The sequence below is a fragment of the Calonectris borealis genome, chromosome 36 (genome assembly GCF_964195595.1).
Source record: "Calonectris borealis chromosome 36, bCalBor7.hap1.2, whole genome shotgun sequence".
Lineage (NCBI taxonomy): Eukaryota > Metazoa > Chordata > Aves > Procellariiformes > Procellariidae > Calonectris > Calonectris borealis.
The window spans coordinates 503,698-529,115 of NC_134347.1; the positions used below are offsets into that span (position 1 = coordinate 503,698).

The window sequence follows — 25,418 nt, forward strand, 5'->3', positions numbered from 1 at the left end:
AGGGGACGGGCTGGTGGCTGGTGGTGGGTGCTGTTGGGTGGCCGGCAGGACCCAGGGCGGTTGTTGTACCCCGTGGTGTTGGGGTGATGGGTGCTGCTGGGTGCCTGACAGGAATTCAGGCGGTTGTGGGGTGATGGGTGCTGCTGGGTGCCTGACAGGAATTCAGGCGGTTGTGGGGTGATGGGTGCTGCTGGGTGCCTGACAGGAATTCAGGCGGTTGTGGGGTGATGGGTGCTGCTGGGTGCCTGACAGGAATTCAGGCGGTTGTGGGGTGATGGGTGCTGCTGGGTGCCTGACAGGAATTCAGGCGGTTGTGGGGTGATGGGTGCTGCTGAGTGCCTGACAGGACCCAGGGCGGTTGTTGCACCCCGTGGTGTTGGGGTAATGGGTGCTGCTGGGTGCCTGACGGGAATTCAGGCGGTTGTGGGGTGATGGGTGCTGTTGGGTGCCTGACAGGACCCAGGGTGGTTATTGACCCCATGGTGTGGGGTGATGGGTGCTGTTGGGTGCCTGACAAGAATTCAGGCAGTTGTGAGGTGATTGGTGCTGTTGGGCGCCTGACAGGACCCAGGGCGGTTGTTGCACCCTGTGGTGTTGGGGTAATGGGTGCTGCTGGGTGCCTGACGGGAATTCAGGCGGTTGTGGGGTGATGGGTGCTGTTGGGTGCCTGACAGGACCCAGGGTGGTTATTGACCCCATGGTGTGGGGTGATGGGTGCTGTTGGGTGCCTGACAAGAATTCAGGCAGTTGTGAGGTGATTGGTGCTGTTGGGCGCCTGACAGGACCCAGGGCGGTTGTTGCACCCCATGGTGTTGGGGTGACGGGTGCTGCTGCATGCCTGACAGGAATTCAGGCAGTTGTGGGGTGCTGGATGCTGTTGGGTGCCTGACAGGAATTCAGGCAGTTGTGGGGTGCTGGGTGCTGTTGGGTGCCTGACAGGAATTCAGGCAGTTGTGGGGTGATGGGTGCTGCTGTGCGCCTGAAGGACCCAGGGTGGTTATTGACCCCATGGTGTGGGGTGCTGGGTGCTGTTGGGTGCCTGACAGGACCCAGGGCTGTTGTTGCACCCCATGGTGTTGGGGTGATGGGTGCTGCTGCGTGCCTGACAGGACCCAGGGTGGTTATTGACCCCATGGTGTGGGGTGCTGGGTGCTGTTGGGTGCCTGACAGGATCCCAGGTGGTTGTTGCACCCCGTGGTGTTGGGGTGATGGGTGCTGCTGCGTGCCTGACAGGAATTCAGGCAGTTGTGGGATGATGGGTGCTGTTGGGTGCCTGACAGGACCCAGGGCAGTTGTTGCACCCCGTCATGTGGGGTGATGGGTGCTGTTGGGTAGCTGACAGGACCCAGGGCGGTTGTTGCACACCATGGTGTGGGGTGCTGGGTACTGTTGGGTGCCTGACAGGAATTCAGGCAGTTGTGGGGTGATGGATGCTGTTGGGTGCCTGACAGGACTCAGGATGGTTGTTGCACCCCATGGTGTGGGGTGCTGGGTGCTGTTGGGTGGCTGGCAGGACCCAGGATGGTTGTTGCACCCCATAGTGTGAGACAGTGGGGGCTGTTGGACACCTGACAGGACGCAGGGTGGTTGTTGACCCCGTGGTGTCCGGTGATGGGAGCTGTTGGGTGCCTGGCAGGATCCCAGGCGGTTGTGGGGTGCTGGGTGCTGTTGGACACCTGACAGGACATAGAATGATTGTTGCACCCTGTGGTGTGAGGTGATGGGGGCTGTTGGGTGCCTGACAGGATCCCAGGTGGTTGTGGGGTGCTGGGGGCTGTTGGGTGCCTGACAGGATCCCAGGCGGTTGTGGGGTGATGGGTGTTGTTGGGTGCCTGATAGGATCCCAGGTGGTTGTGGGGTGCTGGGTGCTGTTGGACACCTGACGGGACCCAGGGTGGTTGTTGACCCCATGGTGTGGGGTGCTGGGTGCTGTTGGGTAGCTGGCAGTACCCAGGATGGTTGTTGCACTCCACGGTGTGGGGTGCTGGGTGCTGTTGGACACCTGACGGGACCCAGGGTGATTGTTGACCCCATGGTGTGGGGTGCTGGGTGCTGTTGGGTAGCTGGCAGTACCCAGGATGGTTGTTGCACTCCACAGTGTGGGGTGCTGGGTGCTGTTGGGTGCCTGACAGGATCCGAGGTGGTTGTTGCACCCCGTGGTGTTGGGGTGATGGGTGCTGCTGCGTGCCTGTCAGGAATTCAGGCAGTTGTGGGGTGCTGGGGGCTGTGGGACATCTGACAGGACCCAGGGTGGTTGTTGCACCCCTTGGTGTGGGGTGCTGGGTGCTGTTGGGTGCCTGACAGGAATTCAGGCAGTTGTGGGGTGGTGGGTGCTGTTGTGCACCTGACAGGATCCCGGGTGGTTGTTGCACCCCATGGTGTTGGGGTGATGGGGGCTGCTATGCAGCTGGGAGGACCGGGTTGGTATTTGCACTCCATGGTGACGGGTGCTGGGTGCTGTTGGGTGCCTGACAGGATCCCAGGTGGTTGTTGCACCCTGTGGTGCGGGATGATGGGGGCCGTTGGATGCCTGACCGGAACCCAAGTGGTTGTGGGGTGATGGGTGCTGTTGTGTGCCTGACAAGGTCTAGGATGGTTGTTGCACTCCATGGTGTAGAGTAATGGGTGCTGTTGGGTGCCTGGCAGGCCCCAGGTTGGTTGTTGCACCCGATGGTGAAGGGCGATGGGTGCTGTTGTGCGCCTGACAGGATCCAGAGTGGTTGTTGCACCCCGTGGTGTGGGGCAATGGGTGCTGCTGTGCGCCTGACAGGATCCACGACTGTTGTTGCGCCCCGTGGTGTGGGGTAATGGGTGCTGCTGTGCGCCTGGCAGGACCCAGAGCGGTTGTAGCACCCTGTGGCGGGGGGCTTTGGGTGCCGATGGTCTCGGGGGTCATGGATGTCACCGTGCAAAACACCCTCCAGGAGGGACCTAAAGTCCCCAGGACCCATCGACGTCCCAGCGCTGCCTTATCCCGGCCCCGAGGGACGCTTCCATTGTGTTTTATTGTGTTTGATTGTATTTGATTGTGTTTTATTGTAGTTTCTTGTGTTTCTCAAACGCCGCTTCTCGGGCTCGGCGGCTCGGCTGCGCCTTCACCCAAAATTTCGGCGCCGTTGGTGGTTTTGGGGCAGGTTTGCACCCTCCGACGTCGCCCCGTTCGGGTGCGCGCCGCCGCTTCGGCTGAGATTTCCTCCCTCGGGGGCACGTGCGGGCATTAAAAACCGTGAGAAACGGGGGGAAAAAGAGGATTTAGCGTGAAAAATGCTTATTTTCTTCAGCGGAGAACCCCGGCAGGTCCCCAGCACCCGCATTCACCGTCCCAGTTTGGGGTTTCGGACCCCTTTTCTGGTGGTTTTCCCTGAGGTGGGGACCTAAAATTGACCATTTCTGTGCAAAATGATAGGGGTTTTTTTTTTTTTCCCTTTTGAATATGATTTTGTTGGTTTTTTTCTAGTTTGGCTTCAAACAGAGTGGGGGGGAAAAGGCGTCTCGTAGCCCAAAGTGGCCGATTTGCTTAAAAAAGCAGTTTTGATTTTAAAGTGAATCCAGTCACTTTGAAAATGCTCAGGAATGGGTAAATCTGGATTTTAGAAGCCCTTCTTTTCTGGAAAAGCTTAGAAATGAGTAAATTTGGATTTGAGAGTCCCCACCTTTTCCCAAAGATGCTCACAGCTGGGTAAATTTGGATTTTCGAACCCCTTGTTTTTCCAGTAAAGCTTAGAAATGGGTAAATTTGGATTTTAGAACCCTCTTTTTGCCCCCCCAAAATGCTCAGAAATCGGTAAATTGGGGTTTTAGAGCTCCCTCTTTTCCGAAGAAGCTCAGAAATGGGTAAATTTGGATTTTTAGACCCACTTCTTTTCCCCCCAAAATGCTCAGAAATGGGTAAATTCAGATTTTAGAACGCTCTCTTTTCCAGAAAAGCTCAGAAATGAGTAAATTTGGATTCTAGCCCCCCTTCTTTTCCCTGCAGAATGCTTAGAAACGGGCAAATCTGACTTTCCAGCACGGCCTCCCCAGGCCGGTGCCGCTTCCCCGGCCGTTTCCTTTGGCTTTTTCTTGGCTTTTTGGGCAATTCTTCAATTACTTTTTCTCTCCGCAGCCCCGATCCCGCAAACGCTCCACGTGGGGCCGCGCGGACGCCCCTGAATCAGCCTTAAATTTACTTTTTTAAACTTTTCTCTCCCCAGAACAGCACTAACACCCATTTTTTTAAACTTTTCCTACCCTTAGCACCAATAATAGCTTTTTTTTTTAACCGTTCTCTCCCCAGAGCAGCAGTATTGCCCGTTTTTAACGTTTCTCCCCGGAGCAGGAGCAGTGGGAGGCCAGCCTCCGCCTGTCCGTCCGTCCGTTCCCCTCCCGACAGCGAGCCGGGCGCTCGGGGTTCCCCGGATTTGAGGTGAAATAACACTTTTTCCCCACTTCCCCGGCGGGAGGCCGACCCCCTCCCCCTCCTCCGCAGCTGAAACTTGTTGGGTTTTGGTTTTTTTTTTTTTTTTCCTTTTTTTCCTCATTTTTGCTGTTTCCAGCCCGTCCCGGCTGAGAACAATGGCGTCGGCCGGGGACGCGGCGGCTCCGTTCGAGCGCCACGGGGGGAGCACCCACACCGACGAATTTTCATTTTTTTTTTTTTTAAAAAAAAAAAAAAAAGCCAAAATCAAGCAAAAAGTTGAGTTTTTTCCACTGTGTCACCAAGTTGGGAGGCCGTCGGCCCGGCTGGCTGCCCCACCGCCAGGGCCAGCCAAAAAACCGGCTAAAACACCCCAAAAAGAGCCAAAACGGTGATTTTTCCGCGGTGGGAAAACTGCGCCTCGCTCTTCTCCGCTTTGGTGCGCCGTTCGCCCTATTTTTTCTTGCTTTTTCCCCCCGTTTTTGAGGACGCCTCACCTTTTTCTTTGTTCAAACTCTTCCCTTTCCTCCCCTTTTGCAGAATCACTCCCCCTTTTCTTTTTTTCCCCCGGTTTTCCCATTTTTTTCACCTTTTTCCCCCCCTTCTTGCCCGATCGTTCACTTTTTATTTTAAATTTTCATTAATTTTTCCCCCTTCTTTCCTGCTTTTTCTCGCCGCCGCGGGGTGCGTGCGTCTGTGTGTGTGGGGGGTGCTTTGTGTCTGGCAGCGGGCGGGTGTACGCCTACCCCCCCCCCCTCGCCGTCCGTCCGGGTGTCTACGTTTTTTCTCGAGGTGCGGGGAGTGGGAACGTCACGTGTGTGGAAAATTCTCGTTGATGGTTTGCCAACGCGCCCCGGCTCCCCGCGCATGTCTGCTGGTGCTGGGGGGGGGGAATGGGGGGGTGTGTGTGTGTGTTAGGGGGGGGAACACCCCCCAAAATGGCAGGATCAGGCCCGCTGGGGCTGAGCCCCGTCCCGGCGAGCGGCTGTGCCCTGCGGGGAGCACCCGAAGGTGACGGCGGGTGGGTGGGTGGGGGAAACAACCAGGGAATGGGGAGGGGGGGGAATTGAGGGGTGGGGGGAAGTGGGAAGGCAGGATCCGGCCACGGAAAAAAGCAGGGGGGGGGGGAAGGGTTTTTTGGGTTTTTTTCCTCCCCGTTACCGTTTTCTGGCATCGCCCCCCCTCCACGCCCCCCCCGGGGTTGGGGGTTGGCGTTATCCGGGTGGTCCCGGCAGCGCTGCCTGTCCCCGGACCCTGCCGGCAGCGGTCTGGCAGCAGGCTGGCCGGCGGTGCCAAGGGATTAGGCAGGAATGTGACCCCGGCGGCGCCGGGTGTTGCTTCCTCTCCCCACGCCAAACTTGGCACCCGCCGTCACCCGCCTGGACACCCGCCCCTGCCTCCCCTCCCTCCGCGGCTCGGGGACACCGGGGGTTCCCTCCCCGGCGGCAGCGGCGGTGAGCTTCATCCCTGACCGCTGGCGGTCGGCTGGGACCTGTCAGCGAGCGCCGGTTGTGATTTATGGGGGCGGACGGGTGACGTCGGCGGGGGGACACACACACACACGCGCGCCGGGCTGAGGACGTGCCAGCTCGTTGCAAGAGCCGCCGGGCAGATGTGACACCTCTCCCAGGCTTCACCCCGACCGGCTGCCAAAAACACCGGGGACAGCTGAGGCCGTGACACGGATGTAGGTGTCACCACCCCAGGGATGGTCCTCGGGGATTCTCGGTGGCCCCCGTCACGGGGACGACGGTGGCCCTCGGCCAAGAGGTTGGGAAATCCTCTGCTGGCGGTTGGTCACCGTCACAGGGACACCGGCATCCCCAGGGCTGAGCGGTTGGGGAATCCTCTGCCGACGGTTGGTCACCATCACGGGGACACCGGTGTCCCCCGGGCTGAGCGGTTGGGGAATCCTCTACCGGCAGTTGGTCACTGTCACGGGGACACCAGTGTCCCCCCAGGTGAGCGGTTGGGGAATCCTCTACCGGCAGTTGGTCACTGTCACGGTGACACCGGTGTCCCCCCAGGTGAGCGGTTGGGGAATCTTCTACCCCCCACTGTCATGGGGACACTGGTGTCCCTGGGTCCAAGCGGTTGGGGAATCCTTTACCGGCAGTTGATCACCATCATGGGGACATCGGTGTCCCCCCACGTGAGCAGTTGGCGCGAATCCTCTGCCGGCGGTTGGTCAATGTCACGGGGACACTGGCGTCGCCCAGGCTGAGTGGTTGGGGAAACCTCTACGGGCGGTTGGTGACCGTCATGGTGACACCGGCGTCCCCGGGGCCGAGCAGTTGGGGAATCCTCTACTGGTGGTTGGTCACTGTCATGGGGACACTGACGTCCCCCGAGCTGAGTGGTTGGGGAATCCTCTATGGGCGGTTGGTCACCGTTATGGTGACACTGGCGTCCCCGGGACCGAGTGGTTGAGGAATCCTCTGCCGGCGGTTGGTCACTGTCATGGGGACGCTGGTGTCCCCCGGGCTGAGCGGTTGGGGAATCCTCTACTGGCGGTTGGGGGCCGTCAGCTGGAGCAGAGCGATTGTGCCGAGCAGTTGATCACTTTTAGGGTCAAAGAGGGGGAAACCCACGACCGCCGGCGGTTGGTCACTTGTCTTCTTGTGTGCCACCGTCCCAGCGGCTGCAGAGAGGACCTCTGTGTGGCCACGTGTCCCTGTCACCCGTCTCACTGTGTGTCACCGTGCCAGTGGCTGCAGAGGGGACCTCAGTGTGGCCACCTGTCCCTGTCACCCGCCTCTGTGTGTATCAGTGGGCTGATGGCCACAGAGGCGACCTCAGCGTGGCCGCCTGTGCCTGTCACCCGCCTCACTGCACGTCAGCAAGCCAGTGGCCGTGGAGGGGACCTCGGTGCAGCTGACTGTCCCCATCACCCACCTTCCCATGTGTCACTGACCCACCTGTGGCTGTCACCCACCTCTGTGTGTCAGTGGGTTGGTGGCCACGGAGGGGACCTCAGTGTGGCCACCTGTGGCCATCACCCGTCTTTACGCGTGTCACCGTGCCAGTGGTCGTGGAGGGGACCTCAGCGTGGCCGCCTGTCCCGGTCACCTGCCTCCATGTGTGTCACAGTCGTGGTGGCTGTGGAGGGGACTTCAGTGTGGCAGCTTGTCCCTGTCTTGCTGCGTGTCACCATTCTGGTGGCCTCAGAGGGGACCTCAGTGTGGCCGCCTGTCCCCATCACCCGCCTCTGCGTGTATCAGTGGGTTGGTGGCCACGGAGGGGGCCTTCTTGTGGCCAAATGTCCGTCACCCATCTTCTTGCGTGTCACTGTCCTGGTAGCCACAGTGGGGACCTTGGCGCAGCTGACTGTCCCCGTCACCCACCTTCCTGTGTGTCACCGTCCCCGTGGCCGCAGAGGGGACCTCGCACAGCCACCCGTCCCTGTCAGCCGCCAGCACGTGTCCCTGTCCCCGCGGCTCAGGCTGCCGTGTCCCCACAGATGGTGACGATGAGCTGCTGCGGGGCCTCGAGGGGGCCCTGGGGGTGAAGAAGAAGAAACGGGGCCCCCGGAAGCAGAAGGAAAATAAACCCGGAAAACCACGGAAACGGAAAAAACTGGTGAGTTCCCCCGAGACACCCTGCCCGAGCGCCTGGGTCCTCCCAGCCGGGGTGGGGGGCTGCGACAAGTCCGGACACCTTGGTGCTCCTGGCGTGGGTGATGGGGTCTGGGGACGGGTGACAGACTCCCAGGGTGACTGACAGGGTCTGGGGACAATGGATGGGGTCTGGGGACAGGTGACAGACTCTCAGGGACAGCTAACGGGGTCTGGGGACGGGTGACAGACTCTCAGGGTGGCTGACGGGGTCTGGGGTCATTGACAGTCTCTCAGGTGGCTGATGGGGTCTGGGGGTGGGTGACAGACTCCCAGGGCGGCTGACATGGTCTGGGGACATGTGACAGGGTTTGAGGAGAGGTGACAGCTTTTGGGAATGAGGGACAGGGCCTGGGGACGGGTGACAGACTCTCAGGCACGGCTGACAGGATCTGGGCACGGCTGACGGGGTCTGGGAACGGGTGATGGGATCCGGGGACGGGAGTCTTAGGTCGGCTGACGGCATCTGGGTATGATGGATGGGGTGTGGGGAGGGGTGACAAACTCTCAGGGCGGCTGACGGGGTCTGAGCACGGCTGATGGGGTCTGGGGACGATGGATGGGATGTGGGGAGGGGTGACAGACTCTCAGAGACGGATGGCAGGGTCTGGGGATGGGTGACAGCGTTTGAGGACAGGTGACACGTTTTGGGAATGATGGACGGGGCCTGGGACAGATGACGGACTCTCAGGGACGGCTGACGGTGGCTGGGGACGGCTGATGGGGTCTGGGAATGACGGAGGGGGTCTGGGGTCGGGTGACAGTCTCTCAGGGCGGCTGAATGGTCTGGGGATGGGTGACGGGGTCAGGTAATGGGTGACAGACTCTCAGGGTGGTTGGTGGGGTCTGTGGACGATGGATGGGGTCTGGGGATGGGTGACAGACTCTCAGGATGGGTGACAGGGTTTGAGGATGGGTGACAGGTTTTGGGAATGATGGACGGGGCCTGGGGACAGGTGACAAACTCTCAGAGACAGCTGACGTGGTCTGGGAATGACGGACGAGGTCTGGGGATGCGTGACAGTCTCTCAGGGTGGCTGATGGGCTCTGGGGACAGGTGACTGGGTCAGACGATGGGTGACAGACTCTTAGGGTGGCTGCTGGGGTCTGGGGATGGGTGACGGGGTCAGGCGATGGGTGACAGACTCTCAGGGTGGATGACGGGTGGGGTCTGGGAATGGGTGACAGACTCTCAGGGTGGCTGATGGCGTCTCAAGGCAGCTGATGGGGCTTTTGGGTTGGGTGACGGGGTCTGGGGTTGATGGACGGGGTCTCAGGGTGGCTGACAGGGTCTGAGGTCAATGGATGGGGTCTGGGGACAACAGACGGGGTCTGGGGGTGCGTGACAGATTCTCAGTGCGGCTGACAGGGCTGGGGGCGACTGACGGGATCTCGGGGTGGCTGATGGGGGGTCTTGGGGCGGCTGATGGGGCCTGGGGGTGGCTGACAGAGGCTGGGGGCAACTGCTGGGGTCTCGTGGTGACTGACGGGGTTGGCGGCAACTGACGGGGTCCTGGGGCGGCTTGATGGGGGTGTCAGAGCGGCTGACGGGCCCCGGGGATGGCTGATAGGGTCTGAGGATGGCTGACGGGGTCTGGGGACAGGTGACAAACTCCTGGGGGCAGCTGATGGGGGTCTTGGGGTGGCTGACGGGGTTGGGGGTGACTAACGGGGTCTTGGGGCAGCTGACGAGGGTTCTGGGGTGGCTGACAGTACCCTCTGGGTGGCTAATGGGCATCCTGGGGCGGCTGATGGGGGGTCTCGGGATGGCTGACGGGGTTGGAGGCGACTGACAGGGTCCTGCGGCAGCTGACAGGGTTGGGGGCGGCTGACGGGGGTCTCGGGGCGGCTGACGGGATTGGGGGCGACTGACGGGATCCTGGGGTGGCTGACGGGGTTGGGGCTGACTGACAAGGTCCTGGGGCAGCTGACAGGGTCGGGGGTGGCTGATGGAGGTCTCGGGGTGGCTGACGGGGTTGGGGGTGGCTGATGGGATTGGGGGCGACTGACGGGATCCTGGGGCAGCTGACGGGGTTGGGGCCGACTGACAGCGTCCTGGGGCAGCTGACAGGGTTGGGGGTGGCTGATGGGAGTCTCGGGGTGGCTGACGGGGTTGGGGGTGGCTGACGGGATTGGGGGCGACTGACGGGATCCTGGGGCGGCTGACGGGGTTGGGGCCGACTGACAGGGTCCTGGGGCAGCTGACAGGGTTGGGGGCGGCTGACGGGGTTGGGGTGACTGATGGGGGTCTCGGGGCGGCTGACGGGCCCCGGGGAGGGGTGCTGGGCCCCGAGGACGAGCACTGGGTGGTCTCAGGTGAGCGAAGATGAGCTGGAGTCGGAGCGGGAGGAATACCAGCGGGAAGAGTACCGGGAGAAGTCGGAGAGCGGCGGCAGCGACTCCGGGGGGGCGGCCAGGAAACGGCGGCGGAAGCACCGCGAGAAGAAGGAGAAGAAGACGAAGAGACGGAAAAAGGCGGATGAGGAGGGGGGGCAGAAGGTGAAGGTACGGCCGGGGGGGCACCCAGTGGGTTGGGGGGGGGCACCTGGGGGTGCAGGGACTCCCCCAGTGCCCCATGGGGATCCCATCATTGTGTGGGTCCTTGTGGGGGTCCTGACACCCGTGGGGGTCTCGTTGCCCGTGTCGGGTCCTGACACCCGTCCTTGTGGGGGTCCTGACACCCGTGGGGGTCTCGTTGCCCGTGTCGGGTCCTGACAGCCGTCCTTGTGGGGGTCCTGACACCCGTGGGGGTCTCGTTGCCCGTGTCGGGTCCTGACACCCGTCCTTGTGGGGGTCCTGACACCCGTGGGGGTCTCGTTGCCCGTGTCGGGTCCTGTCACCCATGTGGGTCCTTGTGGGGGTCCCGTCACTCTGTGGGGACCCATGGGGATCCAGTCGCCCATGGGGGTCCTCGTGGGGGTCCCATCACTGCATGGGGGCCAGTGGGGGTCCCGTTATCATGTGGGTGCCCATGGGGGTCCCATCCCCATGTCAGGGCCCATGGGGGTCCTGTCATCCATGTGGGGACCTGTGGGGGGTCCCATCACTCGTGTGGGTGCCCGTGGGGGTCCCATCGCCCATGTGGGTCGTTGTGGTGGTCCCATCACTCGTGTGGGTGCCCGTGGGGGTCCCGTCGCCCATGTGGGTCGTTGTGGTGGTCCCATCACTCGTGTGGGTGCCCGTGGGGGTCCCGTCGCCCATGTGGGTCGTTGTGGTGGTCCCATCACTCGTGTGGGTGCCCGTGGGGGTCCCGTCGCCCATGTGGGTCCTCGTGGGCGTCCTGTCACCTGTGTTGGGACATGTGGGGGTCCCGACGGGTGACGTGTCTCCTCGTCCTCTCTGTCCCTATTCCTGGGTGTTTCTCATCCCCCTCTCCCCATCCTGGTGTCGGTCCCCCCCCCGTGTCCCCCCCCCGTGTCCCCCCTCCCCGGCGCAGGCGGTGGAGCAGAAGTCCTCGGCGCAGCTGCTGGGGGCCTGGGGGCTGGAGGACGTGGACCATGTCTTCACCGAGGAGGACTATCACACCCTCACCAACTACAAGGCCTTCAGCCAGTTCATGAGGTGGGGCTGGGGGGGGTACCCTGGGGTGCGAGGGGGGCATCTCAGGGTGCTGGGGGGCACCTCAGGGTCCTGGAGGGTCCCTCTGGGTGCTGGGGGACACTTCAGGGGGCTGGTGGGGGTCGTTTTAAGGCATCTCGGGGTGCTGGGGGGGCATCTCAGGGTGCTGGGGGGTCACCTTGGGGTCCTGGAGGGTCCCTCTGGGTGCTGGGGGACACTTCAGGGTGCTGGTGGGGGTCGTTTTAAGGCATCTCGGGGTGCTGGGGGACACCTCGGGGGGATGGGGGGGCATCTCGGGGTTCTGGGGGGACACCTCGGGGGATAGGGGGGCATCTCGGGGTGCTGGGGGGCACCTCAGTGTCCTGGAGGGTCCCTCTGGGTGCAGGGGGACACTTCAGGGTGCTGGTGGGGGTCTTTTTAGGGCATCTCGGGGTGCTGGGGGGACACCTCAGGGTGCTAGGGGGGCATCTCAGGGTGCTGGGGGGTCACCTCGGGGTCCTGGAGGGTCCCTCTGGGTGCTGGGGGACACTTCAGGGTGCTGGTGGGGGTCCTTTTAGGGCATCTCGGGGTTCTGGGGGGACACCTCGGGGGGATGGGGGGGCATCTCGGGGTGCTGGGGGGTCACCTTGGGGTCCTGGAGGGTCCCTCTGGATGCTGGGGGACACTTCAAGGTGCTGGTGGGGGTCCTTTTAGGTCATCTGAGGGTGCTGGGGGGCACCTCAGGGTGCTGGGGGTCCCTCTGGGTGGTGGGGGACACTTCAGGGTACTGCTGAGGGTACTTTTAGGGCACCTCGGGGTGCTGGGGGGCACCTCGGGGGGGTGGGGGGGCACCTCAGGGTCCTGCAGGGTCCCTCTGGGTGCTGGGGGACACTTCAGGGTGCTGGTGAGGGTCTTTTTAGGGCATCTCGGGGTGCTGGGGGACACCTCGGGGTCCTGGAGGGTCCCTCGGGGTGCTGGGGGGCCCCTCAGAGCCCTTAGGGGTCTCTCTGGGGGTGGGGGGGCTCCTTCAGGGTGCTTATGGGGATGTTTTTAGGGCAGCTCAGGGTCCTGGGGGGGTGCCCTCGGGGTGTTGGGGGGTCGTGGGTCTGGGGGAACACAGGGATACCTCGGGGTCCTGGGGAACCATGGAGGCACCTTGGGGTGCTGGGGAGCCGTGGGGGCACCCTGGGGTCTAAGGGGTCTGTGCGGGAGCATCAGCGGACTCTGGGTGACCCCCTGGATGCCTGGGGTCCCCTATTCCCCCCCCCCGGACACCTGGATCCCCCGCCCACCCCCTCCCTCCCTCCCCGTCAGGCCCCTGATCGCCAAGAAGAACCCCAAAATCCCCATGTCGAAGATGATGACCATCCTGGGGGCCAAATGGCGGGAATTCAGCGCCAACAACCCCTTCAAGGGCTCCGCCGCCGCCGTGGCCGCCGCCGCCGCCGCTGCCGCCGCCGCTGTGGCCGAGCAAGTGTCGGCCGCCGTGGCCGCCGTCGCCCCCGAGGCCCCCCCCCCACCCCTGCGCAAGGCCAAGACCAAGGAGGGCAAAGGTGGGTCCCCCCCCTGGGCGCCTGGGTGCTCATCGGGTTTGGGGAGGGGGTCCCGGACCCCTGGGTCCCCCCCGGACCCCTGGGTGCTCCTCGGGTTTGGGGAGGGGGTCCTGGACCCCTGGGTCCCCCCCGGGCACCTGGGTGCTCACTGGGTTTGGGGAGGGGATCCCGGAACCCCTGGGTCTCCCCCAGACCCCTGGGTGCTCCTCGGGTTTGGGGAGGGGGTGCCCGGACCTCTGGGTCCCCCCCGGACCCTTGGGTGGTCACTGGGATTGGGGAGGGGGTGCCTGGACCCCTGGGTCCCCCCAGGACGCCTGGGTGCTCATCAGGTTTGGGGAGGGGGTGCCCCCCTGGACCCCTGGGTCTCCCCCGGACCCCTGGGTGTTCACTGGGTTTGGGGAGGGGGTGCCCGGATCCCTGAGTCCTCGCTGGACCCCTGGGTGCTCATCGGATTTGGGGAGGGGGTGCCTGGACCCCTGGGTCTCCCCCGGACCCCTGGGTGCTCACGGGGTTTGGGGAGGGGGTGCCTGGATCCCTGGGTCCCCCCCGGACCCCTGGGTGCTCACAGGGTTTGGGGAGGGGGTGCCTGGATCCCTGGGTCCCCCCCGGACCCCTGGGTGCTCACGGGGTTTGGGGAGGGGGTGCCCGGACCTCTGGGTCCCCCCCGGACCCCTGGGTGGTCACTGGGTTTGGGGAGGGGGTGCCTGGACCCCTGGGTCTCCCCCGGACCCCTGGGTGCTCACGGGGTTTGGGGAGGGGGTGCCTGGATCCCTGGGTCCCCCCCGGACCCCTGGGTGCTCACGGGGTTTGGGGAGGGGGTGCCTGGATCCCTGGGTCCCCCCCAGACCCCTGGGTGCTCACTGGGTTTGGGGAGGGGGTCCTGGACCCCTGGGTCCCCCCCGGGCGCCTGGGTGCTCACTGGGTTTGGGGAGGGGGTCCCGGACCCCTGGGTCTCCCCCGGACCCCTGGGTGCTCACTGGGTTTGGGGAGGGGGTGCCCGGACCTCTGGGTCCCCCCCGGACCCCTGGGTGGTCACTGGGTTTGGGGAGGGGGTGCCTGGACCCCTGGGTCCCCCCAGGACGCCTGGGTGCTCATCAGGTTTGGGGAGGGGGTGCCCCCCTGGACCCCTGGGTCTCCCCCGGACCCCTGGGTGTTCACTGGGTTTGGGGAGGGGGTGCCCAGATCCCTGAGTCCTCGCTGGACCCCTGGGTGCTCATCGGATTTGGGGAGGGGGTGCCTGGACCCCTGGGTCTCCCCCGGACCCCTGGGTGCTCACGGGGTTTGGGGAGGGGGTGCCTGGATCCCTGGGTCCCCCCCGGACCCCTGGGTGCTCACGGGGTTTGGGGAGGGGGTGCCTGGACCCCTGGGTCCCCCCTGGACCCCTGGGTGCTCATGGGGTTTGGGGAGGGGGTTGCCCGCACCTGGGTCCTCATGGGTTGGGGATCCCTGGGGGGACTCTAGTGGTCCCTGGGGGAGTTTCGGGGGTCCCTAAGGGGATCCTGGGGGGCTTTGGGGGTCCCTGGGGAGGCTTTAGGGATCCTGGGCTTTAGGGATCCTTGAGGGAGGGGGTTGGGGGTCCCTAGGGGGATCCTGGGGGCAGTTTGGGGGTCCCTGGGGTGGGTTGGGGCCTTCCCTAGGGGGTTTGGGGATCCCCAAGGGGATCCTGGGGGGCTTTGGGGGTGTCCCTAGGATCCTCATGGGGCTGGGGGAGAGGGGGTGCCCAGGTGCCTGGGTCCCCCCCACCCCGAACGCCTGCGTCCCCCCGCAGGTCCCGGCCACAAAAAGCGCAGCAAGAGCCCGCGGGTGCCGGAGCTGAAGAGGAAGATGAAGGGGAGGAAGATGGCGCCGCTGAAGATCAAACTGGGCATCCTGGGCGGCAAACGCAAGAAGAGCAGCTCGGTAGGGCCCTGGGGCTGCGTCCCCTGGGTCCCCTCCCGTCCCCCAGTGTCCCCAAGCGGTGACACCCGCCCCTGTGGCCCCATCCCACCACTGTCCCCCGAGTCTTCCTGTCCCCCCCACCACCCCCCTGGTCTCCCGGTCCCCATGTCCCCCGTGTCCCCTTGATCCCTGATGCCACCTGATGTCACCCGGTGTCACCCATTGTCCCCGGGCAGAGCGAGGACGCGGGGGAGGCGGAGGAGGAGTCTGACGCCGAGAGCCCCGGGGTGCTGGGTGCCACCGCCCGCCCCGACCCCACCACCCGCCTCAAGAAGCTCAAGCGGGGACGTCCCGGCCGCAAGAAGAAGAAGGGTGAGTGTCCCCGAGTGTCACCGGCCCCCGGGTGCCACCACCACCCACCCCAGACCCCACGGCGGGGACGCCGGGTGACGCCCCCGTCCCCTCCCCTCTCTCCTTGCAGCCCCCTGCGCCGGCCTCAGCCGGGAGCGCGGCCCCGTGGGGACGGGCGCGGTGCCCGCGCACGGTGAGACACCCCACCCTCCCCCCTGCTGTCCCCAAGTTGTCACCCGGGGTCCCCGAGCCCGTGGTGTCCCCCTGAGCGGGGTCCTCGCTCCCTTCCCTGTCTCGGTGGTGGTGTCTGGGGGGTCCCCAGCCCTTGGCTTCTTCCAAGGGGTGTAGCGACGTCCCCTTGTCCCCGTCCCTGTCCCCGCCATCTCTCCTGGGCTTTTGGTGTCCCCTTGTCCCTGTCCCCGCCATCTCTCCTGGGCTTTTGGTGTCCCCTTGTCCCCGTCCCTGTCCCCGCCATCTCTCCTGGGCTTTTGGTGTCCCCTTGTCCCCTTGTCCCTGTCCCCGCCATCTCTCCTGGGCTTTTGGTGTCCCCTTGTCCCCGTCCCTGTCCCCGCCATCTCTCCTGGGCTTTTGGTGTCCCCTTGTCCCCGTCCCTGTCCCCGCCATCTCTCCTGGGCTTTTGGTGTCCCCTTGTCCCCGTCCCTGTCCCTGCCATCTCTCCTGGGCTTTTGGTGTCCCCTTGTCCCCGTCCCTGTCCCTGCCATCTCTCCTGGGCTTTTGGTGTCCCCTCTGTCCCTGTCTCCAGGTATCCCAGTGTCCCCCTGTCCCCCCCCGGGGTGCTGGTGCCCCCATCCCCTGGTGTCCCCGGTGCCGGTGACCCTGGTGCCACCCCATCCCTGTGTCCCCAGTGCCCTGGTGTCCTCAATGCTCCTGCCTCTGGTGTCCCCATTCCCTGTGTCCCAGTGCCCTCGTCCCCAGTGCCACCATGTCCCCACCCCTCAGTGCCCCTATGCCCCCATCCCTGGGACTCTCCATCCCCAGTGCCCCTGTCCCCCGCTGTCCCCATCCCCAGTGCCCCTGTCCCCCGCTATCCCCATTCCCAGTGCCCCCAGTGCCCCTGTCCCCCGCTGTCCCCATCCCCAGTGCCCCCAGTGCCCCTGTCCCCCGCTGTCCCCATCCCCAGTGCCCCCAGTGCCCCTGTCCCCCGCTATCCCCATTCCCAGTGCCCCCAGTGCCCCTGTCCCCTGCTGTCCCCATCCCCAGTGCCCCTAGCACTGCTGTCCCCTGCTGTCCCCATCCCCAGTGCCCCTGTCCCCTGCTGTCCCCATCCCCAGCACCCCTGTCCCCCACTGTCCACCCCTGTCCGCATCCCTAGCGCCCCTGTCCCCTCCTGTCCCCATCCCCAGTGCCCCTGTCCCCTGCTGTCCCCATCCCCAGTGCCCCTGTCCCCATCCCCAGTGCCCCTGTCCTCTGCTGTCCCCGTCCCCAGTGCTCCCAGTGCCCCTGTCCCCTGCTGTCCCCATCCCCAGTGCCCCTGTCCCCATCCCCAGTGCCCCTGTCCCCTGCTGTCCCCGTCCCCAGTGCTCCCAGTGCCCCTGTCCCCCGCTGTCCCCATCCCCAGCGCCCCCATCCCCTGGTGCCTCCCTGCCCCCATCCCCAGTGCCCCCAGTGTCCCCATGTCCCCATCCCCCTGTCCCCAGCACCGCCCCCCCCCGTCAGTCCGGGTGGCAGCGGGCGGTGCGTGGCGTCCCCGCAGGGCCGGGGCCGGAGGAGGAGGGGGACGGCTACGAGACGGACCACCAGGACTACTGCGAGGTGTGCCAGCAGGGCGGGGAGATCATCCTCTGCGACACCTGCCCCCGCGCCTACCACCTCGTCTGCCTCGACCCCGAGCTCGACCGCGCGCCCGAGGGACGCTGGAGCTGCCCCCACTGCGTGAGCTGCGGGCTGGGGGGGGTCCCTAGGGGGATTTGGGGCTTCCTAGAGGGGTCCCGGGGAGGGTTTGGGGGGCCCTGAGGGGGTTTGGGGGTCTCTAGAGGGGTTTCTGGGGGATTTGGGGCTTCTTAGAGGGGTCCCGGGGAGGGTTTGGAGGGCCCTGAGGGGGTTTGGGGGTTCCTAGGGGATTCCTGGGGGAGTTTGGTGGTCCCTGGAGGTCCCTAGGGGGATTTCTGGGGGGTTTGGGGGTTCCTAGAGGGGTCCCTGGAGAGGGTTGGGGGTCTCTAGAGGGGTTTCTGGGGGGGCTTGGGCGTCTCTAGAGGGGTTTCTGGGGGGTTTGGGGGTCTCTAGAGGGTTTTTTTGGGGGATTTGGGGCTTCCTAGAGAGGTCCCTGGGGGGGTTTGGGGGTCTCTAGAGGCGTTTCTGGGGGGGTTTGGGGGTCTCTAGAGGGGTTTCTGGGGGGTTTGGGGGTTCCTAGAGGGATCCCGGGGAGGGTTTGGTGGTCCCTGAGGGGGTTTGGGGGTCTCTAGAGGGGTTTCTGGGGGGGTTGGGGGTTCCTAGAGGGGTCCCAGGGAGGGTGTGGTGGTTCCTGAGGGGGTTTGGGGGTTCCTAGGGGATCCCTGGGGGAGTTTGGTGGTCCCTGAAGGTCCCTGGAGGTCCCTAGAGGGGTTTCTGGGGGGTTTGGGGGTTCCTAGAGAGGTCCCTGGGGGGGGTTGGGGGTCTCTAGAGGCGTTTCTGGGGGGGTTTGGGGGTTCCTAGAGGGGTCCCAGGGAGGGTTTGGGGGGCCCTGAGGGGGTTTGGGGGTCTCTAGAGGGGTTTCTGGGGGATTTGGGGCTTCTTAGAGGGGTCCCGGGGAGGGTTTGGGGGGCCCTGAGGGGGTTTGGGGGTTCCTAGGGGATTCCTGGGGGAGTTTGGTGGTCCCTGGAGGTCCCTAGGGGGATTTCTGGGGGGTTTGGGGGTTCCTAGAGGGGTCCCTGGGGGGGGTTGGGGGTCTCTAGAGGGGTTTCTGGGGGGGCTTGGGAGTCTCTAGAGGGGTTTCTGGGGGGTTTGGGGGTTCCTAGAGGTGTCCCTGGGGGAGTTTGGTGGTCCCTGGAGGTCCCTAGAGGGGTTTCTGGGGTGTTTGGGGGTTCCTAGAGAGGTCCCTGGGGGGGGGTTGGGGATCTCTAGAGGGGTTTTTGGGGGGGTTTGGGGGTCTCTAGAGGGGTTTCTGGGGGGTTTGGGGGGTCCTAGAGGGGTCCCTGGGGGAGTTTGGTGGTCCCTGAAGGTCCCTGGAGGTCCCTAGAGGGGTTTCTGGGGGGTTTGGGGGTCTCTAGAGGGGTCCTGGGGAGGGTTTGGGGGGCCCTGAGGGGGTTTGGGGGTCTCTAGAGGGGTTTCTGGGGGATTTGGGGCTTCCTAGAGGGGTCCCGGGGAGGGTTTGGGGGGCCCTGAGGGGGTTTGGGGGTTCCTAGGGGATTCCTGGGGGAGTTTGGTGGTCCCTGAAGGTCCCTGGAGGTCCCTAGAGGGGTTTCTGGGGGGTTTGGGGGTTCCTAGAGGGGTCCCGGGGAGGGTTTGGTGGTCCCTGAGGGGGTTTGGGAGTCTCTAGAGGGGTTTCTGGGGGGTTTGGGGTTCTCTAGAGGGGTTTCTGGGGTGTTTGGGGGTCTCTAGAGGGGTCCTGGGGAGGGTTTGGTGGTCCCTGGGGGGGTTTGGGGGTCTCTAGAGGGGTTTCTGGGGGGTTTGGGGGTTCCTAGATGGGTCCCGGGGAGGGTGTGGTGGTTCCTGAGTGGGTTTGGGGATTCCTAGGGGATCCCTGGGGGAGTTTGGTGGTCCCTGAAGGTCCCTGGAGGTCCCTAGAGGGGTTTCTGGGGGGTTTGGGGGTTCCTAGAGGGGTCCCTGGGGGGGGTTGGGGGTCTCTAGAGGGGTTTCTGGGGGGTTTGGGGGTTCCTAGAGGGGTCCCAGGGAGGGTTTGGGGGGCCCTGAGGGGGTTTGGGGGTCTCTAGAGGGGTTTCTGGGGGATTTGGGGCTTCTTAGAGGGGTCCCGGGGAGGATTTGGGGGGCCCTGAGGGGGTTTGGGGGTTCCTAGGGGATTCCTGGGGGAGTTTGGTGGTCCCTGGAGGTCCTAAGGGGGATTTCTGGGGTTTGGGGGTTCCTAGAGGGGTCCCTGGGGTGGGTTGGGGGTCTCTAGAGGGGTTTCGGGGGGGGCTTGGGGGTCTCTAGAGGGGTTTCTGGGGGGGCTTGGGGGTCTCTAGAGGGGTTTCTGGGGGGTTTGGGGGTTCCTAGAGGGGTCCCTGGGGGGGGTTGGGGGTCTCTAGAGGGGTTTCTGAGGGGTTTGGGGGTTCCTAGAGGGGTCCCAGGGAGGGTTTGGGGGTCCCTGAGGGGGTTTAGGGGTCTCTAGGGGCATCCTGGGGGGGGTTTGGAGGCCCCTGGCAGAACTTTAGAAGTCCTTGAGGGTTCCTGGAGGGGTTTCATGTGGGATTTGGAGATCCCTAGGGGGGTTTCTGGGGGGTTGGGGGTTTAGAGAGGGGTCCCAGGGAGGGCTTGGGGGTCCCTGAGGGGGTTTGGGGATTCCTAGAGGGGTTTCTGGGGGATTTGGGGGTTCACAGAGGGGTCCCCGGGAGGATTTGGGGGTCCCTGATGGGAGTAGGGGTCCCTCAGGGCATCCCCAGGAGGTTTGGGTGTCCCTCAGGGCGTCCTCAGGAGGTTTGGGGTCCCTGGGGGTGTCTTTAGGAGGTTTGGGTGTCCCTGGGGGACCTCCCCAGGAGGTTGGGTGTCCCTCAGGGCATCCCCAGGAGGTTTGGGGTCCCTGGGGGACGGCCCCAGGAGGTTGGGTGTCCCTAGTGGAGGTCCCTGTAGAGGACTTCGGGGATCCCTGATGGGGGTAGGGGACCCTCAGGGTGTCCCAGGAGGTTGGGTGTCCCTGGGGGACGTCCCCAGGAGGTTGGGTGTCCCTCAGGGCGTCCTCAGGAGGTTTGGGGTCCCTGGGGGTGTCTTTAGGAGGTTTGGGTGTCCCTGGGGGACGTCCCCAGAAGGTTGAGTGTCCCTCAGGGCGTCCCCAGGAGGTCTGGGGTCCCTGGGGGTGTCTTTAGGAGGTTTGGGTGTCCCTGGGGGACGTCCCCAGGAGGTTGGGTGTCCCTCAGGGCATCCCCAGGAGGTTTGGGATCCCTGGGGGTGTCTTTAGGAGGTTTGGGTGTCCCTGGGGGACGTCCCCAGGAGATTGGGTGTCCCTCAGGGTGTCCTCAGGAGGGTTGGGTGTCCCTGGGGGACGTCCCCAGGAGGTTGGGTGTCCCTCAGGGCGTCCTCAGGAGGTTTGGGATCCCTGGAGGTGTCTTTAAGAGGTTTGGGGTCCCTGGGTGCTGTCTTGGGGACATCCCCAGGAGGTTTGGGGTCCCCGGCGGTGTCTTTAGGAGGTTGGGTGTCCCTCAGGGTATCCCTAGGAGGTTTGGGTCCCTGGGGGACGTCCCCAGGAGGTTGGGTGTCCCTCAGGGTGTCCTCAGGAGGTTTGGGGTCCCTGGGGGTGTCTTTAGGAGGTTTGGGTGTCCCTCAGGGTGTCCTCAGGAGGTTTGGGGTCCCTGGGGGACGTCCCCAGGAGGTTGGGTGTCCCTCAGGGTGTCCTCAGGAGGTTTGGGGTCCCTGGGGGTGTCTTTAGGAGGTTTGGGTGTCCCTGGGGGACGTCCCCAGGAGGTTTTGGGGTGCCTGACGCTGGGTGTCACTCAGGAGAAGGAGGGGGTGCAATGGGAAGCGAAGGAGGAGGAGGAGGAGGAGGAAGAGGAGGAGGAGGAAGGGGAGAAGGAGGAGGAGGACGACCACATGGAGTACTGCCGGGTGTGCAAGGACGGCGGGGAGCTGCTCTGCTGCGACGCCTGCGTCTCCTCCTACCACATCCACTGCCTCAACCCCCCCCTGCCCGAGGTCCCCAACGGCGAGTGGCTCTGTCCCCGCTGCACGGTACGGGGACAGGGGTGGGGACAGGGGTGGGGAGGGGGGGAGGTGGTGGGGGACCTGGTGGGGATGGGGACAGGGATGGGGATGGGACAGGGACAGGGATGGGACAGGGATGGGGCAAGGACCTGGTGGGGACGGGACAGGGATGGGGATGGGACAGGGACAGGGATGGGACAAGGACCTGGTGGGGATGGGACAGGGATGGGACAAGGACCTGGTGGGGATGGGACAGGGACAGGGATGGGACAAGGACCTGGTGGGGATGGGACAGGGATGAGACAAGGACCTGGTGGGGAAGGGGACAGGGATGGGGAATGGGACAGGGACAGGGATGGGACAAGGACCTGGTGGGGATGGGACAGGGATGGGACAAGGACCTGGTGGGGATGGGACAGGGATGGGGAACGGGACAGGGAGGGGACAAGGAGCTCGTGGGGACGGGGACAGGGATGGGACAAGGACCTGGTGGGGATGGGACAGGAATGGAGATGGGACAAGGACCTGGTGGGGACGGGGACAGGGAGGGGACAAGGACCTGGTGGGGATGGGACAGGAATGGAGATGGGACAAGGACCTTGTGGGGACGGGGACAGGGAGGGGACAAGGATCTGGTGGGGATGGGACAGGGATGGGGACGGGACAGGGACAGGGATGGGACAGGGATGAAGATGGGACAGGGACAGGGAAGGGACAAGGACCTGGTGGGGACGGGGACAGGGATGGGGAATGGGACAGGGAGGGGACAAGGACCTGGGGATGGGACAGGAATGGAGATGGGACAAGGACCTGGTGGGGACAGGGACAGGGGGGGGATCTGGTGGGGACAGGGAGGGGACGGGGACAGGGTGAACGGAGAGACAGGGCCAGCTCAGGGACCTGATGGGACAGGGACAGGGACAGGACAGGGATGGGTGTGGGGACAGGATGAGGATGGGGACAGGGATGGTTCAAGGTTGGGGACAGGGATGGGGACAGGGACGGCTCAAGGCTGGGGACAGGGATGGGGACAGGACAGGGATGGGGACAGGGATGGCTCAACGCTGGGGACAGGGATGGGGACAGGACAGGGATGGGGATGGCTCAAGGCTGGGGACAGGGATGGGGACAGGGATGGGGACAGGGACAGCTCAAGATTGGGGACAGGGATGGGGACAGGACAGGGATGGGGACAGGGACGACTCAAGGCTGGGGACAGGGACAGGGATGGGGACAGGACAGGGATGGCTCAAGACTGGGGATAGGGACAGGGATGGGGACGGACAGGGATGGGGACAGGGACAACTCAAGATTGGGACAGGGATGGGGACACGGATGGCTCAAGGCTGGGGACAGGGATGGGGACAGGACAGGGATGGGGACAGGGACGGCTCAAGGTTGGGGACAGGGATGGGGACAGGACAGGGATGGGGACAGGGACGGCTCAAGGTTGGGGACAGGGATGGGGACAGGACAGGGATGGGGACAGGGACGACTCAAGATTGGGACAGGGATGGGGACAGGGACGGCTCAAGGCTGGGGACAGGGACAGGGATGGGGACAGGGACAACTCAAGGCTGGGGACAGGGATGGGGACAGGACAAGGATGGGGACAGGGATGACTCAAGGCTGGGGACAGGGACAGGGACAGGACAGGGACGGCTCAAGGCTGGGGACAGGGATGGGGACAGGACAGGGATGGGGACAGGGATGGCTCAAGGCTGGGGACAGTTGGGGACCTGATGGGGACAGTGACAGGCTGGGGACAGGGACGAGGACAACCACAGCAATGGGACCAACACAGGGACGCTGCAGCCACACCCTGGGGACAGGAGCGGGGACAGCCCCCCCCCCCCCCGCCCCCCGCCTCGGCTGCCCCCAACTCTGGGGGTATGGGGGGCCCCGGGGGACAACGTGACCATGTGGCCCCCCCCCGCTGTCCCCCTGTCCCCAACCCTGTCCCCAACCCCGCTGTCCCCCCGCAGTGCCCGGTGCTGAAGGGGCGGGTGCAGAAGATCCTGTACTGGCGGTGGGGGGAGCCGCCCCCCCCCGTGGCCGCCCCCCCCGGGGTCCCCCCCGAGGGGCCCCCCCCGGCGCTCCAGGGCCGCTCCGAGCGGGAATTCTTCGTCAAGTGGGTCGGGCTCTCCTACTGGCACTGCTCCTGGATCAAGGAGCTGCAGGTATGGGGGGGCCCCACATGTACCCCCCCGCCCCGGGGGGGGACCCCGATACTGGGGGGGACCCCATCCGCCCCCCTCGGGGGGGGACCAGTATCGGGGTGGCCTGATATACCCAACTTGGGGGGGGGGGGCTGGTATTGGGGGGCCCTGATATACCCAGTTTGGGGGGACCCGGTACTGGGGGGCCCTGATATACCCAGTTTGGGGGGCCCTGATACTGGGGGGATCCCATCTACCCCACGCCAATATCGGGGTGTCTTGATATACCCAGCCTGGGGGGGACCTGATATTGGGGGGCCCTGATATACCCAGTTTGGGGGGACCCAGTACTGGGGGGCCCTGATATACCCAGTTTGAGGGGACCAGATACTGGGGGGGATCCCATCTACCCCACGCCAATATGGGGGTGTCTTGATATACGCAGCTTGGGGGGGACCCAATATTGGGGGCCACTGATATACCCAGTTTGGGGGCCCCCGATACTGGGGGGGACCCAATACAACCCCCTCGGGGGGCCCCAATATCGGCTGTCTTGATATATCTAGGTTGGGGGGGACCTGATACTGGGGGGACCTGATATACCCAGTTTGGGGGGCCCTGATACTGGGGGGATCCCATCTACCCCACCCTAATATGGGGGTGTCTTGATATATCCAGTTGGGGGGCCCCGATACTGGGGGGGACCCCATCCATCCCCCTTAGGGGGCCCCAATATGGGGGTGTCTTGATATACTCAGCCTGGGGGGGACCTGATATACCCAGTTTGGGGGGCCCCAATACTGGGGGGATCCCATCCACCCCCCTTGGGGAGCCCCAGTATCGGGGTGTCTTGATACACCCAGCTTGGGGGGGATCTCATACTGGGGGGACTGGATATACCCAGTTTGGGGAGTCAAGGGCTGGTGACACCCCAATATACCCAGCTGGTGGGATCCTGGGGCGTTCCTGGGACTGGGGACACCCCAATATCCCCAGTTGGGGGGTCCCCAATATTTGGGTCATCACAATATACCCAGCTGGGGGTCCTTAGGAGGACCCTGGGATTGGGGACACCCCAATACCTTCAACTGGGGGATCCCCAGGCTTGGGGACACCCCAGTATCCCCAGCTGGTGGGTCCCCAGTCTTGGGGACACCCCAATATCCCCAGCTGGGGGATTCTCCAGGACTGGGGTCACCCCAATATCCCCAGCTGGGGGGGTCCTCAGTCTTGGGAACACCCCAATATCCCCAGCTGGGGGATTCCCCAGGACTGTGGACACCCCAGTATCCCCAGCTGGGGGTCCTCAGTCTTGGGGACACCCCAATATCCCCAGCTGTGGGGTTCCCCAGGACTAGGGTCACCCCAATATCCCGAGCTGGGGGATTCCCCAGGACTGTGGACACCCCAATATCCCCAGCTGGGGGGTCCTCAGTCTTGGGGACACCCCAATATACCCAGCCAAGGGGAGCTGGGGGGTTCCCCAGGACTAGGGTCACCCCAATATCCCGAGCTGGGGGGTTCCCCAGGACTGTGGACACCCCAATATCCCCACCTGGGAGGTCCTCAGTCTTGGGGACACCCCAATATACCCAGCTAAGGGGAGCTGGGGGGTTCCCCAGGACTAGGGTCACCCCAATATCCCGAGCTGGGGGTTCCCCAGGACTGTGGACACCCCAATATCCCCACCTGGGAGGTCCTCAGTCTTGGGGACACCCCAATATACCCAGCCAAGGGGACCTGGGGGGTTCCCCAGGACTAGGGTCCCCCCAATATCCCCAGCTGGGGGGTCCCCAGTCTTGGGGACACCCCAATATCCCCAGCTGTGGGGTTCCCCAGGACTAGGGTCACCCCAATATCCCGAGCTGGGGATTCCCCAGGACTATGGACACCCCAATATCCCCAGCTGGGAGGTCCTCAGTCTTGGGGACACCCCAATATACCCAGCTAAGGGGACCTGGGGGGTTCCCCAGGACTAGGGTCACCCCAATATCCCCAGCTGGCGGTTCCCCAGTCTTGGGAACCCCCGACATCCCCACCTCGGGGACACCATGATGTGCAGTGCTCCCCCCTGGGTCCCCAAGACACCCCCATCCCTGGGGCAGGGGGAGAGGAGCAGCACCCCCATTCCTCACCCCCCATG

General features: G+C 64.6%; 1 protein-coding gene across 3 annotated transcripts in view; it reads left to right on the forward strand.

The window, feature by feature from the left end:
- CHD3 (chromodomain helicase DNA binding protein 3) overlaps positions 1–25,418 on the forward strand; it is an 85,470-nt gene that overhangs the window by 2,790 nt on the left and 57,262 nt on the right. For 2 of the 3 annotated variants that reach the window (XM_075135034.1, XM_075135035.1), the window contains exons 3-12: positions 7,857–7,975; positions 10,327–10,515; positions 11,447–11,571; positions 12,862–13,100; positions 14,869–14,999; positions 15,215–15,350; positions 15,460–15,522; positions 17,044–17,222; positions 20,913–21,143; positions 23,102–23,296. In XM_075135034.1, the coding sequence (XP_074991135.1) occupies positions 7,857–7,975; positions 10,327–10,515; positions 11,447–11,571; positions 12,862–13,100; positions 14,869–14,999; positions 15,215–15,350; positions 15,460–15,522; positions 17,044–17,222; positions 20,913–21,143; positions 23,102–23,296 (1,607 nt within the window). The remainder of the gene's footprint in view (positions 1–7,856; positions 7,976–10,326; positions 10,516–11,446; positions 11,572–12,861; positions 13,101–14,868; positions 15,000–15,214; positions 15,351–15,459; positions 15,523–17,043; positions 17,223–20,912; positions 21,144–23,101; positions 23,297–25,418) is intronic. The other variant, XM_075135036.1, reaches the window with a different exon arrangement.